At 70.4% G+C, this 27575-nt stretch overlaps 4 protein-coding genes across 12 annotated transcripts; 3 read left to right on the top strand and 1 right to left on the bottom strand.

Moving 5' to 3' along the window:
• The first annotated feature begins 912 nt into the window (after positions 1-912).
• On the top strand, positions 913-11396 carry ERBB2 (erb-b2 receptor tyrosine kinase 2). 2 transcript variants are annotated; one of them, XM_087769813.1, is made up of 27 exons: positions 913-1058; positions 3821-3972; positions 4052-4238; positions 4638-4775; positions 4882-4950; positions 5455-5567; positions 5662-5803; positions 5875-5991; positions 6164-6290; positions 6372-6445; positions 6517-6607; positions 6685-6884; positions 6961-7093; positions 7200-7290; positions 7368-7528; positions 7616-7663; positions 7796-7934; positions 8037-8159; positions 8237-8335; positions 8420-8605; positions 8683-8838; positions 8947-9022; positions 9115-9261; positions 9353-9450; positions 9526-9696; positions 9918-10191; positions 10321-11396. In XM_087769813.1, the coding sequence occupies exons 1-27, from the start codon at positions 986-988 to the stop codon at positions 10662-10664; spliced, it is 3729 nt and encodes a 1242-aa protein (XP_087625939.1). In that variant the 5' UTR covers positions 913-985; the 3' UTR covers positions 10665-11396. The 2 variants fall into 2 exon arrangements, with proteins under 2 accessions (XP_087625939.1, XP_087625940.1); XM_087769814.1 differs by lacking the exons at positions 913-1058; positions 3821-3972; positions 5455-5567 and having other exon boundaries at positions 4100-4238.
• Positions 11397-11535: 139 nt separating this feature from the next.
• Positions 11536-14267, bottom strand: MIEN1 (migration and invasion enhancer 1). 3 transcript variants are annotated; one of them, XM_087769824.1, is made up of 5 exons: positions 14125-14267; positions 13425-13522; positions 12862-12938; positions 12564-12736; positions 11536-12427 (listed from the first exon to the last, which is right to left on the bottom strand). In XM_087769824.1, exons 1-5 carry the CDS (start codon positions 14208-14210, stop codon positions 12424-12426), a joined length of 438 nt encoding a protein of 145 aa, XP_087625950.1. In that variant the 5' UTR covers positions 14211-14267; the 3' UTR covers positions 11536-12423. The 3 variants fall into 3 exon arrangements, with proteins under 3 accessions (XP_087625950.1, XP_087625951.1, XP_087625949.1); XM_087769825.1 differs by lacking the exon at positions 12564-12736; XM_087769823.1 differs by lacking the exons at positions 12564-12736; positions 12862-12938 and having other exon boundaries at positions 11536-11866; positions 12213-12427.
• Positions 14268-15639: 1372 nt separating this feature from the next.
• On the top strand, positions 15640-22797 carry GRB7 (growth factor receptor bound protein 7). Of its 6 annotated transcripts, none has more exons than XM_087769821.1 (15): positions 15640-15661; positions 18757-18910; positions 19055-19199; positions 19303-19459; positions 19548-19669; positions 19807-19881; positions 20066-20203; positions 20276-20386; positions 20511-20609; positions 20907-20987; positions 21081-21197; positions 21275-21335; positions 21449-21536; positions 21929-22022; positions 22099-22392. In XM_087769821.1, exons 2-15 carry the CDS (start codon positions 18765-18767, stop codon positions 22243-22245), a joined length of 1581 nt encoding a protein of 526 aa, XP_087625947.1. In that variant the 5' UTR covers positions 15640-15661; positions 18757-18764; the 3' UTR covers positions 22246-22392. The 6 variants fall into 6 exon arrangements, with proteins under 6 accessions (XP_087625947.1, XP_087625946.1, XP_087625944.1 ...); XM_087769820.1 differs by having other exon boundaries at positions 19804-19881; XM_087769818.1 differs by lacking the exon at positions 21929-22022 and having other exon boundaries at positions 19804-19881; positions 21278-21335; positions 22099-22797.
• Positions 22798-22889: 92 nt separating this feature from the next.
• Positions 22890-25515, top strand: LOC104012532 (retinol dehydrogenase 8-like). Its single transcript, XM_087769822.1, has 6 exons — positions 22890-23221; positions 23293-23454; positions 23898-24077; positions 24153-24246; positions 24344-24527; positions 25244-25515. The coding sequence occupies exons 1-6, from the start codon at positions 23125-23127 to the stop codon at positions 25481-25483; spliced, it is 957 nt and encodes a 318-aa protein (XP_087625948.1). The 5' UTR covers positions 22890-23124; the 3' UTR covers positions 25484-25515.
• Positions 25516-27575: the final 2060 nt, after the last annotated feature.

Below are 27575 nucleotides of genomic sequence, written 5' to 3'. Positions count from 1 at the left end.
CATGGCGGGGGGGTCATGTCCCGGCCCCCGGCACGGCTGCTCCCGGCTGCGACGCCCGGCCAGGGGGTCCCCACCGCGGGCTGCGGTGCTCCCGGGGGACCCCACGTCCCAGTCCCCCCCCGTGCACCCAGGGTGGCACATGAAGCTGCAGCCGTGGCTTGTGCCCAGGGCGAGTGTCAAGCGCCAGCTCCGGGCCACCTCGTCGGGGACCCAGGGAAGGGTGCTGGGCTGTGCCCGTGGCCTGGGCTGTCCCTGTACCCCAGGAACGCCCCCGGCTGTCACCCTTGTCCCCCGCACCCCCGGGCTGTCCCTAGACTGTCCCTGGACCCCAGGACCACCCCTGGGTGTCACCCCTGTCCCCTGCACCCCCGGACTGTCCCTGTACCCCAGCACCACCCCTGGGTGTCACCCCTGTCCCCTGCACCCCCGGACTGTCCCTGAACCCCAGGACCACCCCCGGGTGTCACCCCTGTCCCCCGCACCCCCGGCACTGTCCCCCCCAGACCCGGGGGGGGGCACCGCTCTCCCCCTTCCCCTGCACCGGTGACAGCCACAGCCCCGGGGGGGGGCAAGTGAGAGGACAGGGACGGGGCTCGTCCGCCCCCCCCCCCCCGGGCGACCCCACGGCGAAGCCTCCGCACCCCCTCCCTGCCGCCGGTGTCGCCCCCCGGTGCCGCGCCAGGACCCCGGGAGCGGGGAGCACCGGGGCGGGGGGGGGTCCCGCACCGAGCGGGGTGCGCTGCAGCCGGGGGTGGGCGGGGGGGTCCCCCCGGTGCTCCCGGGGGATGAAGGGGACCGGAGGGGTCCCGCGGGGTCCGGGGCGGCGGGAGCGCGCGCAGAGCGGGGGCGCGCCCTGGCCCGGGGCCGGGATGGCGGCGCGGCCCCGCGAGGCGGAGCCCGGGAGCGGCGGGAGGCGGTGGCTCCGCACCGCAAACTTTCCCGGAGCGGCCGGCGGGACCATGGGCCGCGGCCCGCGCTGAGCACCATGATCCCCGCCGGAGGCTGCCTCTGCGCCGGGCTCCTGCTCGCCGCCCTCTGCCCCGCCGCCGCCGCCGAAGGTGGGTCCGTGGGTCCGACCGGGACCGGGGGACACCGGGGCGGGGGGGGGGGGCACCGGGGACCGAGGGGACACCGGCGACCGGGAGGACACCGGGCCGCGGGACTTTGCTCAAAGTTTTGCACGGGAGCGACCGGCAGCGGGGGGCACCGGGGGGGGGGGAACCGGGGGGCACCGGGCTGGGGGGCCCGGTGTGCCCGGGCGCTGCTGGGTTCAAAGTGACGGGACCGTCCGCCCCCCAGTCCCTCCCCGATCCGGTGTCTCCCCCCCCCCCCGGTTCTCCCCGCCGCGGGCAGCGCGTCCCCGGCGGCCCCACGCCGCGATCGGGGACCGGACTGGGCTGGACTGGGAGGCGCTGGGCCAGACGGGGCTGCCCTGCCCGCTGCGCCCCGGCCTCCCCGAGCGGGACGAACCCCGGGTCCGCTGCCCCGGGGGGAGTTTGGGGGGACCCGGTGCCGCCCCAAGCGGGGACCCCCCCACACCCCCCCCGGGCTGCAGCCGCTCCCGGGGCTCCGGTAACGCCCGGGGAAACGGGGACGGACCCCAAATTCCCGGGGTTCCCCTCCCGGAGCCGAGGGGAGGTTTCGGGGCGCAGGGCAGGGGGGCCGCGGGGTGCCGGGGCAGGCGCGGTGCCCCACGGAGCGGGTGGGTGGGTGGGTGGGTGCGTCCCCGTCGCTCCCATCCACATTCTCGACGTGCCGCACCCTGCCCAGCCCGGGAGAGCGGCCGGGAGGGAGCGGGAGCAGCCCGGGCAGGAGCCCTGCCTGCCCCGGGGCCTCGGCCGGGCACGCAGGGACGGGGCTGGCAGGGGACGGGGACGGGGCTGGTGGCCCCAAGGTGGGCATCGGTGGCCCCAAGGTGGGCATCAGCAACCCCAAAAGCCCCCAGCAGGGTTTGACCCCGCTACCTGCTCCAGGCCTGCCTGCAGGCAGCCCCGTGTTGGGGGGCAGGTCCGGCACCGGGGGGGTTTGGGAAGCAAACACCTGGTGGGGCTGAGCTGGTGCAGGATCGTGGGGACTCAACGGGTGCTCTCTGCTCCTGGCACCCCACAGCTCGCCCTGCTCAGAGGGGTTGTGCTGGGGAGTTCCCAGCTCTGGACTGGGGACACACTGGCGTGTCCCCACAGCCCCAACCCCATCCCTGGGGCCGGATCCGTGCACTGGCTGGGAGGGGATGACCGGCAGCCCCAGCTCGGGGAGCACCGGAGCAGGGGCAGCCCTGTGGGCACATGGCCGATGGGCTTTGCCGGACGCCTTGGTGGCTGCCTGCGGGCAGACGGAGTGATCCGCGGTGGCACTGCCCGCGAGAGTGATCCAGGCAGGATGGATCATTGACTGCCCTTCCTGGTGCCCAGCCAGGGACCCGGAGGAGCAGGCAGGGCCGAAGCCCATGGGACGGAGCCGGGATCCCACCAGGATCTGGCCCTGCCGCTGCCGCTCGCCCGTCCCGCCTGCCCTTCGCCCTGGGAAAGCCCGTGGCATCCTCTGCCCGCGCCGTGGGGCAGGTGGAGGGCAGACCTTGAGCTTTGGCTGCCCGCCACGACGGTTTGGTTTCCTCCCGGGGGGGGACAGGGGTCCCTCCACTGCTCAGCCGAGGCCACCACGGTGGGGTGAGAGCTGAACCCCAAATTTGGGGGGTTTCCCCCTCCTTGGCCATGCCCGGGGGGGGGTCTCTCTGGCTCGGCGGCCCTGGAGTAGGCAGAGGCGGCGGCTGCCAGCCTGGTTCCCCCAGCCATGAGGCCATGCAGGCAGCTGCCGGCACTGGGGGCTGTCACTCAGCTGCGGCACGGCTGGCAGCCCCCTCCAGCCGGGGATCGGGACGCCAAACCTCAGCCCTCAGCGGAGGGCAGGGCACGGCTGCCTGACCCCCATGCGCCTCGGTGTCCCCCTGCACTGCGCTCGGGGAGGGGATGGTGGTGGCTCAGGGCTGGTGGCACTGGGGCCGACGCTGGGGCTGTGCCGGGGCGGTGGCAAGGTCGGTGCTGGAGCCGTGCCGGGGTCGGTGTCGGAGCCGGGCTGGGGTCTGGTGTGGGGGGCGTTGTCCCGGCGTGGTGGCGGGGCGCTGGGGGCCGCGGGCGCGCCGGGGCTGGGCCGTGCCCGCCAGCCCTGCGTCACCGCTGCTCCCCAAACATGCCCGACCTGAAAAGGCGGTTCCTGCCGGGAGCGGGCGGCTGGGGGCCCTGTGCCACCCGCGGCCGTGACTCACCCGCCCGGCCCGCGGCCCAGGGCGGGCTCCTGCGCCCCCCACCCTGCGCCCCACGCCCGCCCCGATGCCCCGGGGATGGTCCCCCGGCCAGCAGCCCCCCGTAGGATGGGGCTGGCTGAGCTCTGGCAGCCGTCGCCGCTCAACAATCGGGTCTTGTCTCGGCATGGCCCCCCCGCCGGCGTGGGCAGAGCATTCCTGCCTGCGGCCCCCGCTCTGGCCCCCGCCACGGCGCGGCTGGGTCTGCGGGTCCCAGCCTGGCCCCCAAGCAGCACCCGACGCCCACCGCAGGCACGGGGCGATGTCGGCCCCCGGCTGTCCCTCGTGTGGGGCCGGGTGCCAAAGCGGGAGCAGCTTTGCCGCGTGCCGGGGCGGGAGCCGGGGGAATGGCGATCCAGGAAGCCCATCGGAAGCTGTTGGGAGCAGCCCCGGAGATAAACGGCCACCACCGGATCCGCAGCATTTCCTGCGGAGGCCGGTGCTGCCGCCGGCTCAGTTTCCCGCGGGGGCGAGGACGGGCCGTGCGAGGGGACCCGCTGAGCTCCCGCTCTGTCCCCACAGTCTGCACGGGGACCGACATGAAGCTGCTGCGTCCCTCCAGCCCCGAGAGCCACTACGAGACCCTGCGGCACCTCTACCAGGGCTGCCAGGTGGTGCAGGGCAACCTGGAGCTCACCTACCTGCCCCCCGACGCCGACACCACCTTCCTCAAGGTGCGCAGGGGGAGAAACACCCCGGGGGGGGCACAGCGGGGGTCCGGCTGGCCCCTCACCCCTGTCCCCCCGTCCCCAGGACATCAAGGAGGTGCAGGGCTACGTGCTCATCGCGGAGAACCAAGTGAGCCAGCTGGAGCTGCAGAGCCTGCGTATCATCCGGGGGACGCAGCTCTTCCAGGAGCGTTACGCTTTGGCCGTGATGGGCAACGCCGGCCCCTCTGGCATGCCAGGGCTGCGCCAGCTCGGCATGCGGCACCTCACAGGTCGGGGACCTCTCCCGGCGGTGGCAGCTCCCGGCGTGGGGTGCTCGGGGCTGCGGGTCGCTGCTCCTGGGAGCTGCTGGGTCCTGCCTGGGGTGGGCTCACAGGGCTGCTGGTCCTGCCTGTGGCTGCCTGTCCCCAGTAGTCCCTGCCTGGAGCTTCAGGTCCCTGCCTGGGGCTGGGTGTCCCCATGGGGTAGCGGGTCCCCGTCCAGGACTGGGTGTCCCCATGGAGCTCCAGGTCCCTGCCTGGGGCTGGGTGTCCCCGTGGGGTGGCAGGTCCCTGCCCAAGATGGGATGTCCCCATGGAGCTCCAGGTCCCTGCCCAGGGCTGGGAGTCCCCATGGGGCTGCAAGACCCCTATGTCCCCATGCTGACACCCCCCCTGCCTGTCCCCATGCAGAGATCTTGAAGGGAGGGGTGCGCATCGAGAGGAACCCCCAGCTCTGCTTCCAGGAGACCATCCTCTGGTCTGACATCTTCCACCGGCACAACGAGCTCCGCGATGAGACCCAGGTGGAGAGCACCCGCAACCGCAGCTGTGAGCACTGGGACCCCGCTGCGGGGGGGTGGGTTGTACCCAGGGAAGGGGCCTGGGGGTTGCCGTCCCCCACGGCATCGCCGGCTCATGGCTTCCACCGGTGCAGGTCCCGATTGCCGGGCGCTGTGTGCCGAGGGGCACTGCTGGGGCGAGGGGCCGCAGGACTGCCAGACGCGTGAGTACGGGGCCTGCAGCCAGCTCTGCTCCCCCCCACCCCGGGACCCCCAAAGCCCCTGACCCGTGAGCCCCTCCAAAAGCCCTGGGGAGCCCCCCTCCCTCCGCATGTCCCTGCCCCATTGACCCTTACTTCCCACCTAAATCCTGGCCCCAGAGACCCCCTGGACCTTCCACTTGCCCCCCAAACGCCCCATGGGCTCCCCAGAATCCCTGCTCTGGAGACTCCCACTTGTCCCCCCAGATCCCTGCCCCAGAGACCCCTACTTGGCATCCACAAACCCAGAGACCCCTAAAATCCCTCCCCTGGGGGCCTCCGCCTACCCCCCAAATCCCTGCCCTGTGGATCCCCACTGCCCCCACTTGGCACCCGAATCCCCACCACAGGGACCCCCCCCGGGAACCCGCCTACCCCCCAGCTCCTCATCCTGGGGACCCCCACAGCCCCTGGGGGCGGGAGCCATTGGGGTCCCCGTCCCCACCGTGTCCCTCTCTCCCCCCCCAGTGACCAAGACCATCTGCCACGGCTGCCCGCGCTGCAAGGGCACGAAGCCGACGGACTGCTGCCACGAGCAGTGCGCTGCCGGCTGCACCGGCCCCAAGCACTCCGACTGCCTGGTGTGCACGGGGGACAGGGGGGCACCGGGGACGGGGGCTTCCCGGGGTGGGGGACACACGCCGGGGTCTCATGCCAGCCGTTGTCCCCCCCCAGGCGTGCCTGAACTTCAACCGGAGCGGGATCTGCGAGCTGCACTGTCCTCCCCTTGTCATCTACAACTCGGACACCTTCGAGTCGGTGCCCAACCGTGACGGGCGCTACACCTTCGGTGCCAGCTGCGTCAGCCAGTGCCCCTGTGAGTACCGCGCCGGTGGGGGGGTCCGGTGCCGAGCCGCCATGGCTCTGACCCCCCCCGGTGCCCCCCAGATAACTACCTTGCGACGGAGGTGGGGTCCTGCACCCTCGTGTGTCCCCAGAACAGCCAGGAGGTCACCGTCAACAACGTTCAGAAGTGCGAGAAGTGCAGCAAGCCCTGCCCGGAGGGTGAGCAGCCCCCGCAGTGCTCTGGGGGGGCTCTGGGAACCCCAGGGGTGCGCGGGGGGTGCCGGCCATGCCCTGGGGGGGGCCCTCCATGGCTGGTAGGGCAGGAGCAGCGAGCGTTTTGTGGGGAGCGGGGGTTCCGGCAGAGCACCCCAGCCCCGCTCTGCCCCCGCAGTGTGCTACGGGCTGGGAGTGGATTTCCTCAAGGGCGTCCATGCCGTGAACGCCTCCAACATCCAGCACTTCGCCGGCTGCACCAAGATCTTCGGCAGCCTGGCCTTCCTGCCCGAGACCTTTGCTGGGTAAGCGCCCTGGTCCCCCCGCCCCCGCAGGAGGCTGCTGGGACCCCCTGCCCCCTCCAACCTCCCTCCCGTCCCCGGCAGGGACCCCAGCACCAATACGCCACCCCTGGACCCCAAGCTGCTGCGGATCTTCGAGAGCCTGGAGGAGCTGACGGGTGAGAGCGGGGGGAGCTGGGGGCTGCGGATTGGGGGGGGACACGGGTGGGTAACGCTCAGCTCCGCACAGGATTCCTCTACATCGCTGCCTGGCCACCCGGCTTCCAGGACCTGGGCGTCTTCCAAAACCTGCGGGTCATCCGGGGCCGCGTGCTGCACAAGTGAGTGGGGCAGGGACACGGGGGGACGTGGGGACGTGGCGGGGGCCGTGCGTGCTCACCCAGCGGTGTCTCGGCAGCGGTGCCTACTCGCTGACGCTGCGGGACCTGGCAGTGCAGGCACTGGGGCTCCGCGCCCTGCAGGAGATCAGCAGCGGGATGGTGCTCGTCCACCACAACCCCCAGCTCTGCTTCCTCCAGAAGGTGCCCTGGAGCAGCATCTTCCGCAACCCCCGCCAGCGCCTCTTCCAGACCCACAACAAGCCCCCCGAGCAGTGCGGTAAGCAGCACCCATGGGTGATGGGGCTGGGGGGGAGCTGGCGGACCCCCTGGTTGCTCACAGTGCTCCCCCGCAGAGAGCGAGGGGCTGGTCTGCTTCCACCTCTGCGCCCACGGGCACTGCTGGGGCCCCGGCCCGACCCAGTGCGTCGCCTGCGAGCGGTTTCTGCGTGGCCAGGAGTGCGTCGCCTCCTGCAACCTCCTGGATGGGTAAGCGGCGAGCCCTGGGGACGGCAAGCAGAGCATCCCCCCCCGCCACTGCGGGGGGTCCGGGATCCCTTCCCCATGCCCACCCCACGGTCCCTTCGCCCCGCAGAGCCATCCGGGAGCACGCCAACGGGACGCGGTGCCTGCCCTGCCACCCCGAGTGCCAGCCCCAGAACGGCACCGAGACTTGCTTCGGATCGGTGAGGATTGGGGGGGTACACGGCGGGGTGGGGGGCAGCCCCGGACGCCTGGGTCCCTCACACCCCCCCTCCCGCAGGAGGCGGACCAGTGCGTGGCTTGTGCCCACTACAAGGACGCGCAGCAGTGCGTGCGGCGGTGCCCCAGCGGGGTGAAGGCAGACGCCTCCTTCGTGCCCGTCTGGAAGTACCCAGACGAAGATGGCGTCTGCCAGCTCTGCCCCACCAACTGCACCCACTCGTGAGTCAGGGCTGGGGGCCGGCCAGGCGCGGGCAGGGGGTCACGGGGGGGGTGCTGACGGGGGGCTGCTGCACGCTGTGTCCCCAGGTGCACGATCCGGGACGAGGACGGCTGTCCCGTGGACCAGAAGCCAAGGTACGAGCGCGGGTGCCCTGTGCCACCCTGAATCCCACCCCGACCCCCACCCTCTGGGTGCCGGAGGGCTCCTCCAGCCGAGACCCCCACCCCGTCAGCATCTCCCCGCCCTGGTCACCTTCTGTCCCACAGCCAGGTGACGTCCATCATCGCTGGCGTGGTGGGGGCTCTGCTGGTCGTCGTCCTCCTGCTCATCACCGTCATCTGCGTCAAGCGCCGGCGGCAGCAGGAGCGGAAGCACACCATGCGGCGCCTGCTGCAGGAGACCGAGGTGGGGACGCTGGCACCCGTGGCTCTTCTGGAGGGGACAGACCCTCAGCGCCGGGGGGGGTGCCAGGAGCCCTGCCCCCCCTCACCCATCTGTGTCCCGCAGCTGGTGGAGCCGCTGACGCCCAGCGGGGCCCTCCCCAACCAGGCCCAGATGCGGATCCTCAAAGAGACGGAGCTCAAGAAAGTGAAAGTCTTGGGCTCCGGCGCTTTTGGCACTGTCTATAAGGTGAGGGGTGGGGGGTACGACCGGCGGGATGGGACCCTCCCTGCTCCGCACCCCCTCACCCGTGTTCCCCCTCCCAGGGCATCTGGATCCCTGACGGGGAGAGCGTGAAGATCCCGGTGGCCATCAAGGTCTTGCGGGAGAACACGTCACCCAAAGCCAACAAGGAGATCCTGGATGTGAGTGTGCCAGCGGTGCTGGCGGGCGAGCGGTGCCGGCGGCAGCCCCTGCCCAGCCTGACCACCCCCTAACCCTGCCCGCAGGAGGCCTACGTGATGGCAGGGGTGGGCAGCCCCTATGTGTCCCGGCTGCTGGGCATCTGCCTGACCTCCACGGTGCAGCTGGTGACGCAGCTGATGCCCTATGGCTGCCTCCTGGACTACGTGCGGGAGAACAAGGACCGCATCGGCTCCCAGGACCTGCTCAACTGGTGTGTGCAGATCGCCAAGGTAGGACCAGGGGTCCAGGGGGACCTGGGGGGGGACGTGGTGGGCGGCTGGGGCCAGCCTGACGCGCACCCCCCCAGGGGATGAGTTACCTGGAGGAGGTGCGGCTGGTGCACCGGGACCTGGCTGCTCGCAACGTCCTCGTCAAGAGCCCCAACCACGTCAAGATCACCGACTTTGGGCTGGCCCGGCTGCTCGACATCGATGAGACCGAGTACCACGCTGACGGCGGCAAGGTGGGGCTTGGGGACGCAGGGACAGAGTGATGGGGATCGTGATGTCCCCCCCTCGGGGACAGCCAGATCCTCCCAGTCCTGCTCACCTCTCCATCCTCCTTGTCCCAGGTCCCCATCAAGTGGATGGCACTGGAGTCCATCCTGCGCCGGCGCTTCACGCACCAGAGCGATGTCTGGAGCTACGGTACGTTGGGGTGGCCCCATCCCCGGGCTCGGTGCTGGGGGGGGCCCGCAGGGGGCTCAGGGCACTGCTCACCCCCGTCCCCGTCCCCCCAGGCGTCACCGTGTGGGAGCTGATGACCTTCGGGGCAAAGCCCTACGATGGGATCCCCGCCCGGGAGATCCCCGACCTGCTGGAGAAGGGCGAGAGGCTGCCGCAGCCGCCCATCTGCACCATCGACGTCTACATGATCATGGTGAAATGTACGGGGTGGGGGACAAGGACACGGCACGGGGACGGGGCGCCGCGGTGGCACCTCGCTCCCGGCCCTGACAGCGCCCGGCTCTGCCCCAGGCTGGATGATTGACTCCGAGTGCCGGCCCAAGTTTCGGGAGTTGGTCACCGAGTTTTCCCGCATGGCCCGGGACCCCCAGCGCTTTGTGGTCATCCAGGTATGCGGGTCCCTGGGGGTCCTGTCCCCCCACCAGCACCCCGGTGTGGGCACTGACCGCTGCCCTCGCCCCCAGAACGACATGGTCGGGCTGCCCGGCTCCATCGACAGCACCTTCTACCGGGCGCTGCTCGAGGAGGAGGACATGGATGACCTGGTGGACGCCGAGGAGTACCTGGTCCCTCACCAGGGCTTCTTCAGCGCCGAGACCTCCACCACCTACCGCAGCCGCATCTCCTCCACACGGGTAGGTGGGCCAGGGTGGGGGGGCCAGGCAGGAGCCCCCCTTTCCCGGCAGAGGTGCGGGGTGACCCGGTGCCGGGGCAGCCCAGGGCAAGGCTGCAGCCACGTCTGTGCTGGGGGATGCGGGATGCAAAGCCGCCCCTGCGCTGCCCAGGGAGCCCATCTGCGGGCAGCTCCTCGGTTTGGGCTGCAAGCACCCGACGCCGTGCCCTCTCCTGCACCCAGAGCACGGCGGAGACCCCGGCCGACGTGGAGGAGGGTGGGGGCTTGGCCGCCTTCCCCTTCCCGCCCCAGGGCCTGGCAGAGGGGCCGGAAGACCCCGTGCCGGAGGTGCCAGAGGGGGACGGCGGGGCCAAGGTGGCCCTGCAGAGCCCGGCGGCGCGGGAGCCCGGCGCCCTGCCGCGGTACAGCGAGGATCCCACCGGGCTGTCGGCCAAGGAGAGCGAGGTCCTGGACCCCGAGGGCTTCACCGCACCAGCCCCCCGCACCGCCATGCCAGGTAGGGAGGGGACGGCTGGGACCCTGCAGGAGGGGACGGCTGAGCACGCACCCTTCCCTGGGGGCTGCCCACCCGCCCCCTCTCCCAGCCCGGCCACGGTGGCTCCTAACGCACCCCTCATCCCTGCAGAGTACGTGAATCAGGCTGGGGAGCGACGGTCCCCACCCCGGCACCCCCGCGTGCCCCCGTCCCCACCGGACAAGCCCAAGGGGCACCAGGGCAAGAACGGGCTCATCAAGGAAGCCAAGCACCCTTTCCCAGGGCCCTTTGGCCACGCCGTGGAGAACCCCGAGTACTTGGTGCCCCCCGGCCCACCCGCCCCCGGCCCCTTCAGCCAGGCCTTCGACAACCCCTACTACTGGAACCAGGACCCCGCCAAGGCCGGCGGCCCCAAGGGCGGCCCCAGCACGACGCCAACGGCTGAGAATCCCGAGTACCTTGGCCTGGCCGGCCCCGATGACACGGCCGCGTAGGGCTGGGCCGTGGAGAGACACCCCCCCCCCCCCCCCCGACTTCGCCGAGGCAGCTTGGGGAGGGACGGCACGGCGAGCCGTGGACATGGGGCCGGTGGCTGTCCCCTCTGCCTGGTGGCGTCCATGCTAATGCCGCAGGGTGATGTCGGCCATGGAGGGCTGGGAAAGCCCAGGACGCTGTGGGACAGTGCGGCAGCACACGTGGGGACAGAGAGGGGTCACCCTTCGTGCCAGGTGTTGCTGTGGGCCCCCCCAGAGCTGCGCACCGGCGCAGGTGACCCACTAGCTGCACTGAACCAGACGATGCTCGGACTGTGACTGGGAGCAGCCTGAAGGACAACCTGCTACTGTCACCGCAAAGGCTCCTCTGCCACCACCCACCTCTGCAGGGCTGTCCCGGTACGGCTCATCCCGCGAACCTTGCCGCCACCGCCGCCCTCCCCACCGGCACCCCAGCCGTGCCGGGACACACGGACTTGCACTGAGAGCAGGCAGATGCTGGGCCCACATCCGGGCTCCTCCTGGATTCTTTTGAAGCCGACTGTATCGCGCCGAGATGTATATTTGATAATTGTACATTGTTTTTTTTTTTTCTACTCCCCTTGTCTGCGTGGTTCCCCCTTCTCCGTCGCTGGCGCAGAGGAGCCAGCTCCGTCTCCCAAGGCCCTGTGTCCCTTCCCTCCTGGCCTCAGCTGCCACCACCCGAGGAGGCAGCGAAGGGCAGGACCCACTTACCTGGAGGGTAAAAGTCTTGATCCCACCTGGCCGCCGACCAAGGGCAGGGCAGGCAGGAGACAGGACCTGATCTAACCCCGCTTTCGCGCCTCGGTGCCCGCGTCCCACCCCTGTACTTGAGGGACACGAGAGGGGCCGCGTTCTTCCCTGTCCTTTATTCAGCACCGGGCCGTTGGGTTTATACACAGTATAGAATAAATAGGGGGCCCCTCCGCCGGCTCAGCCGCCCCGTGGTGAAGGGCAGAGTCATTACGGGCGGAAAGCGAGAGCCAAGAGCCTGAGAACGAGGAGGTGGGGGAAGCTCGTGGCCATTAAATAAACCTCTTGGCCGTGGGGACGGAGCCGAGCCGGGGTTCCCATGCCAGTCCCCGCTGCCCTCGCACTGGTTTAAACAGTGACAGGAGAAACTTTAATCATTAACGAATCACGCTCAAGTTTACGGCGAGTGGCTTTTCCTCTGCATTAACCTGTTGGGGAGGTCTGGAGCTGCAAAATCCCCTCCAACGCCCGGCCTGGCTCCCCCGAGGGCTGGGCAGAGTGTTTGTGGGGGGCCCCCAAATCCCCAGGGGCTGAGGGAGGGGAGACCCCCCCCGCACTGCTGGGTGTGGGGGGAGGCGAGGAAGGGGAAGGCAAAGGCAGGCAGGGGAGCCACCCCACGCCGCAGCTACGCCCCGCAGTGGGTCAGGCACGGCGGGGACGCGACCCGAAGGGACGGGCCAGAACGGCCCCTCCAGCACGGTCAGCCCAGTGACACCAGTACCACAGCTCTGCCCATCCCAGCTCTCACCCCCAGTTCCCCGGGAGGCTCCTTACGCATTCCCCCGACGTCCCTGGTCCCCAGGCGTGCAGGAAGCTAACGAAGGCGGTGAGGAGCAAAGCGGGGCGACACCGAGGGGGCCGGGAGCTGGTTGCCGGGTGCTGGGAGATCCCAGCTGGGTGCGGGGCTACAGGATGACGCAGGGGGGGCGGCTGTTGGTGATTTTCTCCAGCGGTTCCCCATTCCTTGCTCTGCGAATGGCTTCGATCAGCTGAGGAGACAGAAGGGAGGGGGTCAGGCTCCGGGCCGGCCTCGCCGTGAGGTCTGGTGGGGGAAGGAACGCTTGGGGCGGGGATCGGGAGCACTTGGACACAACGTGTGGAGGTCAGGCAGCGCCGTGGGCTCACATCATGGCCACGCCGAGGCAGGAGCTCCAGGAACTGTCCCCACTCTCCCCACAGGAGCAGCGGCTCAGGCTCGCACCGTACCGCAGCAGGACCTGGAGCAGGTCCCGGCAGGGTGGCAGGAAGGGGAACAACGCCCAATGGGATCGTGAGGCGTTACCGGAGCTCGGGCAGAGCTGGTGGGTGATGAAATGGGGACATCGAGGGAAAAACCGGTCACAGGGGAGCTCATTGCAAAAACAAACCTGCCCGCAGCCACCAGCCTGGCTGATGCAAGGACCCTGCGGGGCCGGGTACTTACATCCTTCTCGTAGGGAAAGCCTCCGTTCTCCAGCTTGGAAAAGACCAGCTGCCCGTTGATCTCAATCTCGAAGGCACCTTAAAGCACACAGGGCCGAGCCGTAAGCTGTGCTCCTGCCCCGCACGGTGCTGCTGACCCCCATGCCTGTCCTGCAGCCGTTCCTGCCACACCAACCCCCGGCACAAGCGTCTGGGAGGCAGAAACGCCACGGCGGCACCCCCAGGCCGTACCTCCGGCAGCAGGAGCGGGCTGGTGGAGCACACAGTGCACCCCCGGAGAGCTCGGGGGGCTCCTGCCCCGCTCCTGGCAGACCCCCAGGCTCCAGGGTCTCTGCACCCCCCGAGACCTCGGTGAGGGGCAGCCCCTGTGCTCAGGCAAGTGAAACGCAGCCACCCCAGCCTCACGGCAAGGTTTACGCCAGCTCAGCCCCCCTCCTCTCCCCAAAGACAGGGCTGACACCCAGCACCGCAGCGGGGACAGGCCGGGGTCGCCCCAACCACAGTGCACCCCAGCGGTGACCCCCGCACGGCGCCAGCCGCAGCAGGGCTGTCGCGGGCCCTTACCTGTGCCCCCCAGCCTGGACTCAATCTCGATGTCGGGGTACTCCTCCTTCACGGCGCTCGCCAGCTCCTGGTACGTGGGCTCAAAGCCGCAGGGCTCGCTGGGTGCAGGGAGAAGTGGGTGAGAGCGGGGGCCTTGGCACGGGGAGCCCCCGACAGCACTCAGACACTGCCTGTCCAACCCCGCCCCAAACCAAGGAGCCCCCCAGCATCCACCTCCCCTGCTACCGCCCATATCTCCAGGCCCCGCATGCTCCACAACAGCCCCCCACCCACAAACCCCCGTCCCCAAAGCCCCCTTTGCTCATCCCCATAAGCCCCCCAGCTCCCTACGCCCCTCAGCCCCCCTATCCCGCTATCCTGTGACCCCCTTGCTCCTCTGCACCCCAACTCCCCCCCACCCCTGCAGAGCTCCCCAGCGCCCCGTCCCCCTCCTCAGCCCCCCAGCCCCCCCTCACCCCGCACGCTGCTGAAAGCCCCCTCAGCACCCCGCATGCCCCGTCCCAGTCCCCCCAGTTGCTGCCCCCAGCACGCCAGTATCCTCCTCCCCAGCACCCTCCCACCCCCCTGCCCCCTCCGGGTCCCTCACACCGCTGAAGGCCCCTCGCTCCCCCCAGTTCTTCGCCCCCGGGCCCCTCCGCGCCCTTCCGCTGGCGGCGGAACCGCACCGCGGGAAGGATCCCGGGCCCGGCGCGGCGCTCACCAGTACTCCACCACGATGCGGACCCGCCGCTCAGCCTCGGTATCAGCCCCGGCCGCCGCCGCCGCCGCCTCAGCCCCGCCGCTCATCGCCGCCGGTCCCACTGCCCGCCCGCCGCTTCCGGGTGCCGTCACGTGACGCGGCGCTTCCGGCCGCGCCGCACCACTCCTCTCGTCTGCTCCGGGCCGGCCGCGTCGCGCCACCTGCTGGTGGGAGGAGCGCGCAGCGGCGGGGCCGCCCCCGCCCGCCGGGTGCCCACAGAGCCCACGGGGACCCGCACCGAGCCCACGGGGACCCGCACCGAGCCTCGTGGGGACCGCACCGAGCCCCGGGGGGACCCGCACCGAGCCCCGGGGGACCGCAACGGCCCCCGCGGGAGCTCTGTAGTCCCATGGGGACCCCCCCAGACCCATAGCACTCCCACTGTCCCCCGTGGGACCCCCACTGGCCCCCCACAACCCCCCCGTGGGAGCCCTATAGGCTCAGACCCCAAGGCATCACCCACGGACCCATGGGACCCCCATGGAGCCCATGAGACCCCCAGCATCCCCCACGGGGACCCCCTGAACCCCCTCTGGGGACATCCCTGGGGACTCTGCGGCCCCATGGGACCCCAAGCACCCCATGGAGACACCCACCCCCTGCAGAGACACCCACCCCCCCCTGCAGGGACACCCACACCCCTTATGGGGTCACCCACAGACCCCACGGGGTCACCCACAGGCCCCACGGGGCTCCCACTGCGCCGGGGAGACTCTCCCAGCACCTGGGGGGACACTGGGGGGTCCCCCATAGCCCCATGAGGACACCCACAGCCCCCATGGAGACACCCTTCCATAGCACCCATGGGGACCCTCAAGGGACCCCACCCTCTGTCCCCATGGGGCCCCCACAGATCCCCTAAGGGACCCCCACTGCCCCCCCATCCCACAGGGCCCCCCCGAGGTCCCCACAACCCTCCAAACCCCAGGGGACCCTGGCACCTGCACGGGACCCTGCCCTGGACCCCCCCGCACCCCATGGGGTCCCCACCTGCCCCAGTCCCTGGGCTGACCCCGTGGGACCCCCCACCCCATGAGGCCCTTCCAGCCCCCCACGTGTGGGGTCCCAGGGGAGCCCCAGCCCAAACCCCACAGCCTGGGGACCCCCGGGGGGGCCGGGCTGGGCTGGGCCAGACCCGCACCCCCAGGACAGCCACGGGGCCCTGGGTGCCCCCCGGCTCTGCCCCCCAGCTTGGCCGCTCCTGGGGTCACCCCAGTGCATTGTGGGAAACTCCCCGTCACCATCGCAGGGTCGTGGGATGCAGTTTTGGGGGCCTTGGACCCCCGGAGCTGGCACGGGGCCAGGCTGGATGCCCCATCCCGGGGCCAGGGGAGCGGGGGGCACCCTTGGGTGGCATGGGGGGGCCGGGTGCTGGGCGGCCGGCCCGGGGCGGCATGATGTCAGGCGGGGGCGGGAGCTGGCGCAGGTAGATAAAGCCGGGGAGAACAGGAATCCCCGGTCCGGCGGGAGGGTGGCGGGACGCGGCGGGCGCCTGCAGGTAGGAGTGGGGCCAGGGTGGGGGCCCCTCGCGCTGTGGGGCCACTGGCCATCCCAGGATGTTGGCCCTAGCCCATCGGCATGACCCCGGCCCCCCGCTGCGCCCCCGCCCCTTCCCTCCCACCTTCCTCCCGGCTCTTCCTCCTCTTCTGCCGCCCCGGCACGGCCTGGCTGCCGCTGCCACCCCGCAGCCTCCGCACCCCCCGCCCTGCAGCCCCCGTGGCCCAGGGAGCCCTGTCCCACTGCCTCGGCACCCACTGGGACCCCTGCCCACAGCTGGGGGCCCTGGGACCCCATCCTATAGCCCTGGTGGCCCTGGGACCCCGTCCCTTTGCCCTGGTGGCCCTGGGACCCTGTCCCCTAATCCTGGTGGCCCTGGGACCCTGCCCTATAGCCCTGCTGGCCCTGGGACCCCATCCTATAGTCCTGGTGGCCCTGAGACCCCACCCCTTATCCCTGGTGGCCCTGAGACCCTGCCCTATAGCCCTGCTGGCCCTGGGACCCCATCCTATAGTCCTGGTGGCCCTGGGACCCTATCACCTAATCCTGGTGGTCCTGGGATCCCATCCTATAGCCGCAGTGGCCCTGGGACCCTATCCTGTAATCCTGGTGGCCCTGGGACTCTGCCCTATAGCCCTGCTGGCCGTGAGACCCCATCCCTTAGCCTTGGTGGCCCTAGGAACCCTGCTGTACAGCTCTGGTGGCCCTGGAATCCCATCCCATAGCCCTGGTGGCCCTGGGACTCTGTCCCTTAGCTCTGGTGGCCCTGGGACCCCATCCCATAGCCCTGGTGGCCCTGATCCCCCTGCCCTGTAGCCCTGGTGGTCCTGGGACCACATCCCATAGCCTCAACACCCCCCAGTCCCCCTGGCCCACAGTCCTGCTGGCCCTGGGATCCCATCCCTTAGTGTTGGTGGCCCTGGGAACTGTCCCTTAAACTTGGTGGCCCTGGGACCCCATCCCTTAGTGTTGGTGGCCCTGGGACCCTGTCCCCTAAACCCAGTGGCCCTGGTCCCCCTGGTCCATTACCCTGGTGGCCCTGGTGCCCAGTCCTATAGTTCTGATGCCCTCCAGTCCCCTGCCCCAAAGCCCTGGTGGCTCTGGTCCCCTTTCCCCACAGCCCCAAGGCCCCAGTCCCCCTGTTTGTCCCAGACCCCAGGGACACCCTGTGTCCCCCCCACAATCACCATCACCCCGTCAGAGCCCTGTCACGGCCACCAGGACAGTGCTGGCATTGGGGTGACCTGAGGCCACGGTGATGGGATGGCAGGTTGGTGGCAGGGCTGTGCCACTGTCCCAGGGTCCTGTGGGGTCCCCATCTGCCACATCCCCCGTCAGCCCCTCTGCTGTCCCCTGCATGGCTTGGGGTGGCCCTGCACAGTGTCCCACCGTGGGCAGCATCACCCCGCATGACCCCTGGCTGTCCCCGGTGTCCCCGGGCTCACCCCGGGGCCTGGCCAGGCAGGGAGACCCCAGCCCAGCCCCTCCGGCACAGCCAGGGCAGGGGAGCAGGGAGGGAGCAGAGGGTCCATACCGGTGGGACGGCTGGGACAGGGAGGGGGATGTGGCAGGGACAGGGATGGGATGGGGATGGTGGTGGCAGCTGCATGATGGCATCGGTCCTGCCCAGCCATGGACTTGGACCCCGAGCTGGCCAGGAGGCGGGGGACGGGGACGGGCAGCGGGTGGATGATTAACTGGGCCCTGTGCGGCATCCCGGGAATGGCAGAGCCCGGCGCGCTCGTGCCCGCAGCCACCGAGTGCCGCCAGCGCGGCTGTGGGCGCCGCGCGTGTGTTACGTGTGCCACGTGCCGGACGGCCCTGCACCACCATGGCCGGGCTGTGCCTGCCCCTGCCTGGCCCAGGCGACCGGCGGCGGGGTAGGCTGTGCCGAGCTGTGCCGTGCCGTGCCATGCCAAGCTGTGCTGTGGCAGGGCTGGCCCAGGGCCGTGCACATCCGACAGCCCCGTTGCAAATCGTTTTGGGGCTGAAACCGGAGCGCTGGCCGGTGTCGACGCGCCCCCCCCGAGTGCTGCGGCACTGTGTGGGCGCTGGCACCGGGTACCGGCAACCGGGCGGGGGCGAGGGGTGACGCCGCAGCATGGGGGGCCGTGCCAGCGGGCAGGCTCGGGGCAGTTCCCACAGCGGGCGCGGGCGCCGGCTCCCTCGCCCCCGGCCTGCCGGCGTGGCCGCCCCGGCCTGGATGCCAGCGTGGTGAGGTGGAGCTGGGAGCGGCCGCCAGAACTGGTTTGGCCAGACTGGAGGAGGTGTCTGGGCTGGGCCACCGCCACGCTCCGCTTCCTGCTCCCGCCGGCGCCGTGCTCGGCCCACCAGAGTTCAGCCCAGCACGGCTCAGCCGCGCACAGCTCAGCCTGGCACAGCTCGGCCTGGCACAGCTCAGCCTGGCAAAGCTCAGCCTGGCACATCTAAGTCCAGTACGGTTCAGCCCGGCATGGCTCAGCCTGGCGAAGCTCAGCCCAGCAAAGCTCAGCCTGGCTCAGCCCTGCTCACTTTGGCTCAATTCGGCTCAGCCCAACTCAGCTCTGCCGGTCCCAGCCCAGCTCGATGTCTCCCAGTGCCACTCGGCTCTCAGTGGTGATATGGGGGCACTGGAGAGGGTCCCGTGTGGGGTGTGGAGGCGCTGGGGGATTCGCAGTTGTCTCGTAGGGGGCTGTGCTCACCACTGGGCTCATGCTCCTGTGCCCCAGCTCCTGCATTGGGATGGGGCTGGAGGGACGGGGACACCCCGACCATTGGCAGCCGCCTGGGGCTTGGCCGGACCCCCGCGGGGTGCGGGGTCCGGGGGCAGGCGGGGCGGTGCTGACTCACGCCACCACGCGCTGACTCACTGCTTGTCTGGGCGCCGGCAAAACACCACAGGAGCGGGTGCCAAGGGTGGGCAGCCCCTGGCAGTGCCATGGCACTGGCTGCCCGCACCGGCGCAGCGGCGGTGGCTGGCGGCGTGTGGCCCACGTGGAGCCCGTCGCGGCGTCCCGTGGGGGCTGCCCACACGTGGCCACGGACCCCCGGCCCCACTGCCCAGGGGCCGAGGACCCGGAGCCTCGTGCGGTGCAGGACCCGCTCTCTCCCCCCCAGATAATGCCATGGACGGGGGGGCTCAGCAGAGCAGCCTCCGGGATCCCCCCGGGCCAGGCGGTGCGGAGCAGGAGGGGGTCCCTGGCGAGTGGGACGGGGGCGAGGGGCCGCCCGAGGTCAAGCGCTCCCAGCCCCTCTTCATCCACGGCAGCAGGTGGGTGGGGGGCCTGGGTGCCGAGGCTCTCCCGCAGAGGTTGGGGGGCATCCAGAGGGTTGAGGGGGGGCACAGGCGTGGGGATGGGGGCACAGGACCCCGTGTTGGGGGGTCCGAGGGAGCTCAGCCCCTCTCTGCCCGCAGCCGGCAGCTGCCGAAGGAGGAGCCGCGTGCCTCGTCGCTGCCCAGCATCCCCAACCCCTTCCCCGAGCTCTGCAGCCCCTCCAACTCGCCCATCCTCAGCAGCCCGGCCCTGGGGCAGGGACCCCCCCGCGAAGGCGCTTCCCACGTGAGTCGGGGGGCAGGGGGCAGGGGAGGGGGGCTGGGCCCCCGGGGACGCGGGGTCCCCTCCCGCCGCGGGCCCTGACGCCCGCCTTGGCACGCGCCGGCAGGTGGTGAAGGTGTTCGGCGAGGATGGCGCGTGCCGCTCGCTGGAGGCGTCGGCAGGGACCACGGCGCGGCAGCTCTGCGAGACGCTGGTGCGGAGGACGCGGGCGCTGCAGGACCACAGCTGGGCCCTGGTTGAGCTGCACCAGCACCTGGCCCTGGGTGAGCTGCCGGCACGGCGCGGCACGGCGCGGCACGGCGTGGTGCTGGGCCCCCCCCAGCCACCCTGCTGAACTCCATCCCCCCACAGAGCGGTGCCTGGAGGACCACGAGTCGGTGGTGGAGGTGCAGAGCTCCTGGCCCCCGGGCGCCGACAGCCGCTTCGTCTTCCGCAAGAACTTCGCCAAGTACGAGCTCTTCAAGAGCAACGCGGTACGTGGGCGCCGGAGCAAAGCCCGCGGGGACCCGCGTGTCTCATGGGGACCTGGATGCCCCACAGGGACCCGTACACCCCATGGGGACCCTGAGCACCCTGCGGGTCTCCCCTGACCCCCCTGTCCCCCCAGCAGTCCCTCTTCCCCGAGGTGATGGTGTCCAGCTGCCTGGAAGCAAATAAGAGCATGGCACACTCCGAGCTCATCCAGGTACAGGGCCACCATGCCCGGCCGTGCCATGGGGACCCCCCCATGCCACGGGGACCCCAATGTGCCATGGGGGCCCTGCCATGCCATGGGGACCTTGCTGTGCTATGGGGACCCTGCTGTGCCACAGGGACCCCACCATGCTGTGGGGACCCTGCCGTGTCCCTCAGCCTTCGTCTCCCCCCAGAACTTCCTCAACTCCGGGAGCTGCCCCGAGGTCCAGGGTTTCCTGCAGCTGCGGGAGACGGGGCGCAAGGTCTGGAAGCGTTTCTACTTCTCCCTGCGCCGCTCAGGGCTCTACTACTCCACCAAGGGCACCTCCAAGGTGAGGGGGTGGCGGGGGGCACGGCTGGGGGGTGCGGTGGGGCCAACCCTGACGCTCCCCCCCCTTCCCCAGGACCCCCGGCATCTCCAGTACTTCGCCGACCTCACCGAGTCCAACATCTACTACGTGACGCAGGGCAAGAAGCACTACGGGACACCCACCGAGTTCGGCTTCTGCATCAAGGTGGGGATGTCCCTGCCTGGCTGGAGGGGGCCATCCCTTCTGCGTGCCTTCCCCTGCCAAGGGGTCTCTGCTCCCTGAGAACCAGCCAGGGCTGCCCTGTGACGGCTCTGGCCTCTCCCTGCAGCCCTACAAAGTGCGAAGCGGCGTGAAGGGCCTGAAGCTGCTCTGCAGCGAGGACGAGCAGAGCCGGAGCTGCTGGATGGCGGCTTTCCGCCTCTTCAAGGTGGGCCCTGGCCCCGCCGCGGTGTTACCGGTCCCTGTGCTGGGGGGATGCTGGGGGGATGCCAGAGGATGCTCACATCCCTGTGTCGAGGGGTGCCAGAGGGATGTCCCCATCCCTGTGCCAGAAGAGGTGCAGGATGGGTGTCCCCATCCCCATGCGGGGTAGATGTAGACGTCCCAGTCCCCAAGCCAGGAGGATGGGGAGGTCCCCATCCCCACACCAGGCGGGTGCTCTCCCACCCCGCTGCGGGACAGGGGCCCCACGGGACCCCCCAGCTCACAGGGTTGTTCCCCCCAGTACGGCATGCAGCTCTACCGCAACTACCAGCAAGCACAGGCGTGGCTGAGCCAGCCCCCCTGGATCGGCCCCACGCCCCTGGTGAGTGCTGCCCCCCCCGCAGGCCCTGTCCCACGGGGAGCCCCCGGTCACCCCCCCCCCCCATCACCGCCCCGCTCTCACCATCCCCCGCAGCGAAGCGTCTCGGACAATGCGCTGGTGGCCATGGATTTCTCGGGATGCACAGGCCGGGTGATCGAGAACCCCAGCGAGGTGCTGACGGTGGCCCTGGAGGAGGCGCAGGCCTGGAGGGTGAGTTGGGGCGCAGGGGTGCGAGGGGGGTCCCCCCGAGCCCACGCTAACACCCGCTCCTTGCTTTGCGCGGCCAGAAGAAGACGACGCACCGGTACAGCCTGCCGGCAGCCTGCCAGAGCTCCCCGCTCAGCGCCGGTGAGCAGCGCCGAGCCGCGGGGTCCCATCCGGCAGAGCCGGGTTGTGCCAAGGGGGCGTCCCTGCCCTGGGTGGGAGGTTCCCCCCAAGCCTGACGCCCGTCTCCCCTGCAGCCATCCACCGCACCCAGCCCTGGTTCCACGGGCGCATCTCCCGGGAGGACACCCAGCAGCTCATCGGCCGTCAGGGCTTGGTGGACGGGTACGGGGACCCCAGGGGGTCGAGGTCCCTGCGGCGCATGGGGGGGTCATGGGCACCCTGGTGGGTACGTGACCCCAGGGGTTATAGGGCCCTGCGGTTCATGGGGTGAGGCAGGACCCCTGGGAGATGGGGGGAGACTTGGTCGGGGGGGCATGGGATCCCAGGGGGGTTGGGACCCCCCGGGGTTTGCAGGGGATCTGCAGCCCCCGGGGGTACGGGAGCTTGGGGTTTCTGGGTGGGGGAACAGGACCTTGGGGCTCCCAGGGGGATACAGGGCTCCTGGGGGTACAGGACCCCAGGGCTTGGGGGGGGGGGTACCTGGGACCCCGGGGGTGACACAGGGGCAGCAGAGGGGGCCCGGGGCTGGCGGTGACACCCCCCGGTGCTCGCAGCGTCTTCCTGGTGCGGGAGAGCCAGCGCAACCCCAAGGGCTTCGTCCTGTCCCTGTGCCACCTGCAGAGAGTCAAACACTATCTCATCCTGCCGGTGAGTGCCGGCGGCGGCGGGGCAGGGGGCTGGGGGGGCCGGGGGTGCGAGGGCCTGACCCACCCCCCCCCGGCAGAGCGAAGAGGAAGGACGCCTCTACTTCACCATGGACGACGGGCAGACCCGTTTCGCCGACCTCATCCAGCTCGTGGAGTTTCACCAGATCAACCGCGGCATCCTGCCCTGCAAGCTGCGGCACTACTGCACCTGCGTGGCCCTCTGAGCCTGGCACCACCGGTACTGTGTGGCATGGCCGGCACGGCGGGGCTTGGCACAGCCTGGCACCACCAGCATGGCACGGCTTGGTACAGCCCAGCACCACCGGCAAGGCTTGGCACAGCCTGGTACCAATGGCACGGCTTGGCGCAACCCAGCACCACCAGCATGGCATGGTTTGGCACAGCCTGGCACTGCCGGCACGGGTTGGCACAGCCCTGCATGGGGCGGCAGGATTGGGGCCAGCTCGGCGCAGCAAGCACCAGGTTGAGGACGGCTCCTCCACCGCCAGCCGCCCGCCCTGCGCCGCGGGTGCCGGCTCTGCCCACGGGGTCCCGGGGTGCCGGCGCTGCCGGGCCCCCTAACACTCAAGCACTTTCTCCCCCTTCCGCAGCACCGGCCCCGAGGGTCCCCGAGGGTCCCCGGCACTCCTCACCCCCGGGCCAGGCGGGTTGGGGGTCCCCAGCACCAGGAGCGGGGTCCTGGGGAGGTTGGGGGGGCACCCACCACCGCGTCCCCCATGTCCCCGTGAGGCCAGTCGAACTGTGACGTGTTTTATACCAGTGAGAATAAAGGTTATTTTTTCAGAGCTCCCGCCTCACCTCTCTAAAGGAAAAGCTGGGGCACTGGGGGGGGGTCCGTCCTCGCAGCCCCCCGCTGCCGGCGGGCACATGGCTGGCAGCATCACCGTGTCCCCGCGGTGCCCCGGGTCCTGCACAAAGGCCTCTCTGTGCACCCTGGGCACCACGTGCAGCTCAGCCACACGGCCGCTGGCAAATCCTAGCGGGATTAGCGGGAGGGATTAAGGGCCCGGATTTGGGGGGGCCAGGGCCAGGCCAGCTGCTATAAAAGGCGAGGGGCCGGGGAGTGGGGCCGCGGCTGCACCATGGCTCCCAAGACGGTGCTGATCACCGGCTGCTCCTCCGGCATCGGGCTGGCGCTGGCCGTCCGGCTGGCACGGGACAAGCAGCGCCGCTTCCGAGGTGAGCAGGGTGGGGGGACCCCCTGTTCCTGGGGGAGACCCTGCGCGGAGCTGAGCCGCCTCTGCCCCCAGTCATCGCCACCATGAGGAACGTGGGCAGGAGTGGGGCGCTGGCGGCGGCGGCGGGGCCGGCGCTGGGCCGGACGCTGGAGATCAAGCAGCTGGACGTCTGCGACGAGGGCTCCATCCGCACCTGCCTCGACAGCATCCCTGGGCGCCACGTTGACGTCCTGGGTGAGCCCCGGGAGCCCCCTCCCACCGCATCCCCATGGTGCCCTGTGCCAGGGAGCCCCGTGCTGGGGACCCTCCCTGCTGGGGACACCCCGTGCACCGGGGGCACCCTGCATCAGGGACCCTTTGTGCACCAGGGCACCCCGTGCAGTGGGGACTGTCTATGCCAAGCATGTCCCATGCTGGGGACCCTCCATGCTGGGGACACCCCATGCACCGGGGACACCCCATGCACCGGGGACCCTCCACGCCCGGGACATCCTGCACCAGGAACCCTCTGTGCACTGGGGACACCCCGTGTACCAGGGACCCTCCACACCCAGGGCATCCCATGCTGGACACCCACCATGCACCAGGGACCCTCTGTGCACCGGGGACCCTCTGAGCACGGGGCACGGCACCCCCCCCTGCACAGGGGATGCCCCGCTGATGCCCCGTGTCCGCAGTCAGCAACGCCGGGGTGGGCATGGCGGGTCCCCTGGAGTGCCAGAGCCTGGCGGCCATGCAGAGCCTCATGGACACCAACTTCTTCGGCCTCGTCCGCCTGGTCAAGGAGGTGCTGCCCGACATGAAGCGGCGCCGTGGGGGCCACATCGTTGTCATCAGCAGCATCATGGGCCTGCAGGGTAGGGGGGGACAGGGTGCCCTGGCGGGACCAGCCCCCCCCCCCCGCCCTGACTGGGACCCCCCTGCCTCTCCAGGCATCGTTTTCAACGACGTCTACGCAGCCTCCAAGTTCGCGGTGGAGGGTTTCTGCGAGAGCCTGGTGGTCCAGGCGCTGCGCTTCAATGTGGCGTGAGTGCCAGGGGCTGGCAGCCAGTGCGGCCCCCCGGGGCAGGGGGGGGGGGGGCTTGGAGGGCGCCAGGGTCCCCAGCGCCCCATCCCTGGGCAGGATCAGCCTGGTGGAGCCAGGGCCGGTGATGACGGAGTTCGAGGCAAAGTTGTACGAGGAAGCCGAACGCGCCGACTACTCGCAGACAGACCCTGAGACAGCCGACATCTTCACCAACCTCTACCTGAGGAACTCCAAGGACGTCTTCGCCAGCCTGGGCCAGACCCCCGAGGACATTGCGGAGGTGGGGGGCGGGCGGGCGGGCAGGCGGGCGGGCAGGCAGGCAGGCAGGCAGGCAGGCAGGCAGGCAGGCAGGCAGGCAGGCAGGCAGGCAGGCAGGCAGGCAGGCAGGCAGGCAGGCAGGCCTGCTGGGCTGGGGGCTGCCCTCATCCCACCCCCCCACCTGGCAGCCCCTGGCTGGGCTGGGCTTCTAGAGAAGCCTCAATTAGCCCTAACGAGGAGCAACGACCCCCAGCCGGTACCAGGGCAGGGGTCCTGCCCCAATAACTCCATCCAACGGGGATGGGAGGGGAGGGGAGGGGAGGGAATGGAATGGAATGGAATGGAATGGAATGGAATGGAATGGAATGGAATGGAATGGGAGTGGGAGTGGGAGTGGGAATGGGAATGGGAATGGGAATGAGATGGAGATGGAGATGGAGATGGGGATGGGGATGGGGATGGGATGGGATGGGAAGGGAATGGGAATGGGGATGGGGATGGGATGGGAATGGGGATGGGGATGGGATGGGAATGGGAACACAGATGGGAATGGAATGGGAATGAGGCTGGGAAGAGGGTGGGCATGGGGGTAGGATGGGATGGGATGGGGTTAAGGATGCGAGGGGGTGGGATGGAGCTGGGGATGGGAAGGGAATGGGATGGGGATGGGGATGGAGACGGGATGGGGATGAGGAGGGGACAGGGAGAGGAAAGGGACAGTACCATCCCCACGTGCAGCACACACTGCGGGTGATCGAGGCAGCCCGGCCGCCCTTCCGGCACCAGACCAACGCGGCGTACACGCCGATGGCCGCGCTGAAGCACGCTGACCCCAGTGGTGCCCTCATGACCGATGCTTTCTACAAGCTGGTGTTCAAATACGACGCGGTGCTGCGGCTCAGCCTCCGCGCCATCCGCCTGCTCCGCTGGAAGGCCCAGAAGGTGAAGGAAGGCGCCCGGCTGCTGGGCTTCAAATAGCCCCCGCGGCCCCTGGCAGCTTGGGGCACCGCGCTGGCACAGCCGCCCAGGCGCCCGGTTCGCTTCGGGGGGCAGCTCGGAGGCAGGAGGCGAGCGGGGCCAGGACCCACGCGGGGTTTCGCTTCCTGCTCCCGGCCTGAAATAGCACCCGCCGCCGCTGTATTAAAATCGGGAGTGGTATTTTTAACCAGTGCCGGGTGAAAAAGCAGAGCGGCTTCCTCCGAGAGTGCAGCGGCCGTGACGGGGCTGGGAAGGGCTGGCAGCTGCCCCCCATCTGCCTCCCGCTCCCTGGGGGCACCCGATCCCCCCGGACCCCCTGCACCCATGGGCATGAGGCACCCCGGGGCCCTGGCCCAGTGTCCCCTTGGCCACCCAGCGATGGCCATGTCCCCTTCCCCTGGGCTCCGCTGTGGGGTCGGCAATGCCCCATGGCAGGGGGGTTCCTGCATGATGGACCACGTCACCTCCCTCTGGCACCGAGCTCTGCGGCGGCTCGGCTGCAGCGCTGGGTGCAGAGGGTGCAGGAGGTGGTGCAGGGACGGGAGCAGGGTGGAAAGGGTGTGCGGTGTGTTCAGAGGGTGCACAGGGGGCGCATGGGTGCACGGTGGGTGCAAAGGGGCTGCGGAGAGTGGTGCAGAGCGGGCGTGGGTTGCATGGTGAAGGCTGGGTGCAGGGTGCAAGGCTGCTGGGTGCAGGGCTGCTGGGTGCAGGGTGGGTGCGGGGTGCAAGCGTGCATGGTGGGTGCAGGTCAGGCGCCAGGAGCAGGCGCATCGGGGGGACCCCAGCACCCTGCGCTGCCCCGGGGGCTCCCCCCCAGCTCAGGGGGGTGACGGTGGGGGGGGGGGGGTGCAGCCTGTGCCGCCCCCCAGGCTGGGCGCAGGGTGCTTGCGTGTGGGCGCCTGGCGTGACTGCGCCCGGGAGGTGAGAACAGGGGGAAACCGCAGGGAGGCCCGGCATGATTCAACGCCGCGGGGCCGTTTCTCAGAAACCTTCCTGGCTCCCACCGTGCTTCCCGGTGCGGCTGCACCGGAGCCAGGGACGCCCTGCGGCCTCGCCGGTGCCCAGGATGGCGGGTGCAGGGATGCACGTGTGGCAAAGATGCGGGGTCCCCGGTGCAGCCCCCCCAGGACCCCCAGCCCCACGTGCGAGGGGCTGGATGGCGGCTGTAGCACCGTGCAGTGTGCACCAGCCCGTGCCACGCACGTGGCCTCCCCGGGCCCAGCCGGCTCCAGGCACCTTGGGGACAGGATGGGGGGCGGGGGGGGAGAGGAAATATTTTTGCATTATCCCCCCTTCTCGCACGAGTTAATGGCAAAGCGGCGGTGGAGCACGGGGGCTATGGCAACAGCGCAGCACCTGCGGGACATGCAGGGGTGACATCAAAGCGGCAGCGGAGATGCAGCCTCCCCCCTGCGCTGCGGTTTCTGCAGATTTGACTAACTTTCTCCGCTCCGGGGGGCAGGAACGGGGGGGCTGCGCCCAGCCCTGGGGAGCAACGAAGGGGGGGGGCCCCCGGCACGGAGCCACAGCCCTGGGAAACGGGGCCGAGGGAGGACAGGACCCCCCAGACACCCCCAGCCCCACGGTGTCCCCCAGTCCCCAGGGAAGCAGCAATGGGGCTGCTGCCGGGGAAGCAGGGGGGGGAGCAGGATTGTCCCCAGCGCTCGCTGCAGAGCAGGGGGACAGTGGGTGCCTGGGCACAGCAGCGCCGCGATGGCCTCAGCCCTGCTCACAGCCCGGCTCACCAACGCTGGCGGTGGGAAGGGGGTCCCAGGCAAAGCGAGGGGGGAAAGAGGGAGCTGCTGTGGCCTGGGCTGCGTGGAGGCTCCTCCATCGGTGGGGGACACCTGGGCCGTGCCTACGGCTGAGGAGCATCGCCTCCGGCCTGGGAGCCCCCTCCCTGCTCGCAGAGCACCATTGCAGAGCCCAGGAGCACCAGCCCCATCCCACCCTTTGCTGCCACCGTGCTGGGTGCTGGGGTGGAGGCTCTGCTCAAGGGGCCGAAGCTGCTCGGGTTGGAAGCAGGTTCTTCTAAAAACAATTGTCTGCCGGGACTTTCCTTTCCCCGGCGAGCCTGTGTGTGACAATCGTC

The sequence above is a fragment of the Nipponia nippon genome, unplaced genomic scaffold (assembly GCF_047370975.1).
Source record: "Nipponia nippon isolate SJK-2023a ecotype South Korea unplaced genomic scaffold, ASM4737097v1 scaffold_32, whole genome shotgun sequence".
Taxonomy (NCBI): domain Eukaryota; kingdom Metazoa; phylum Chordata; class Aves; order Pelecaniformes; family Threskiornithidae; genus Nipponia; species Nipponia nippon.
Note: the sequence above shows the minus strand (reverse complement) of the source record. Positions and strands in the feature narration are given on the sequence as shown.

Bases quoted from the DNA above. Each gene is read 5' to 3' on its own strand.
- ERBB2 (XM_087769813.1), top strand. From the start codon at position 986: ATGATCCCCGCCGGAGGCTGCCTCTGCGCCGGGCTCCTGCTCGCCGCC. The intron at 1,059-3,820 runs GTGGGTCCGTGG...CTGTCCCCACAG, and splicing joins CCCCGCCGCCGCCGCCGAAG to TCTGCACGGGGACCGACATG. The intron at 9,451-9,525 runs GTATGCGGGTCC...CCTCGCCCCCAG, and splicing joins AGCGCTTTGTGGTCATCCAG to AACGACATGGTCGGGCTGCC.
- MIEN1 (XM_087769823.1), bottom strand. From the start codon at position 14,210: ATGAGCGGCGGGGCTGAGGCGGCGGCGGCGGCGGCCGGGGCTGATACC. The intron at 13,523-14,124 runs GTGAGCGCCGCG...CCCTGCACCCAG, and splicing joins CGCATCGTGGTGGAGTACTG to CGAGCCCTGCGGCTTTGAGC. The intron at 11,867-12,212 runs GTAAGGAGCCTC...CCTCCCCAACAG, and splicing joins CAGGGACGTCGGGGGAATGC to GTTAATGCAGAGGAAAAGCC.
- GRB7 (XM_087769815.1), top strand. From the start codon at position 18,765: ATGGACGGGGGGGCTCAGCAGAGCAGCCTCCGGGATCCCCCCGGGCCA. The intron at 19,460-19,547 runs GTGAGCTGCCGG...ATCCCCCCACAG, and splicing joins GCACCAGCACCTGGCCCTGG to AGCGGTGCCTGGAGGACCAC. The intron at 20,988-21,080 runs GTGAGTGCTGCC...CATCCCCCGCAG, and splicing joins GGATCGGCCCCACGCCCCTG to CGAAGCGTCTCGGACAATGC.
- LOC104012532 (XM_087769822.1), top strand. From the start codon at position 23,125: ATGGCTCCCAAGACGGTGCTGATCACCGGCTGCTCCTCCGGCATCGGG. The intron at 23,455-23,897 runs GTGAGCCCCGGG...CCGTGTCCGCAG, and splicing joins GCGCCACGTTGACGTCCTGG to TCAGCAACGCCGGGGTGGGC. The intron at 24,078-24,152 runs GTAGGGGGGGAC...CTGCCTCTCCAG, and splicing joins CAGCATCATGGGCCTGCAGG to GCATCGTTTTCAACGACGTC.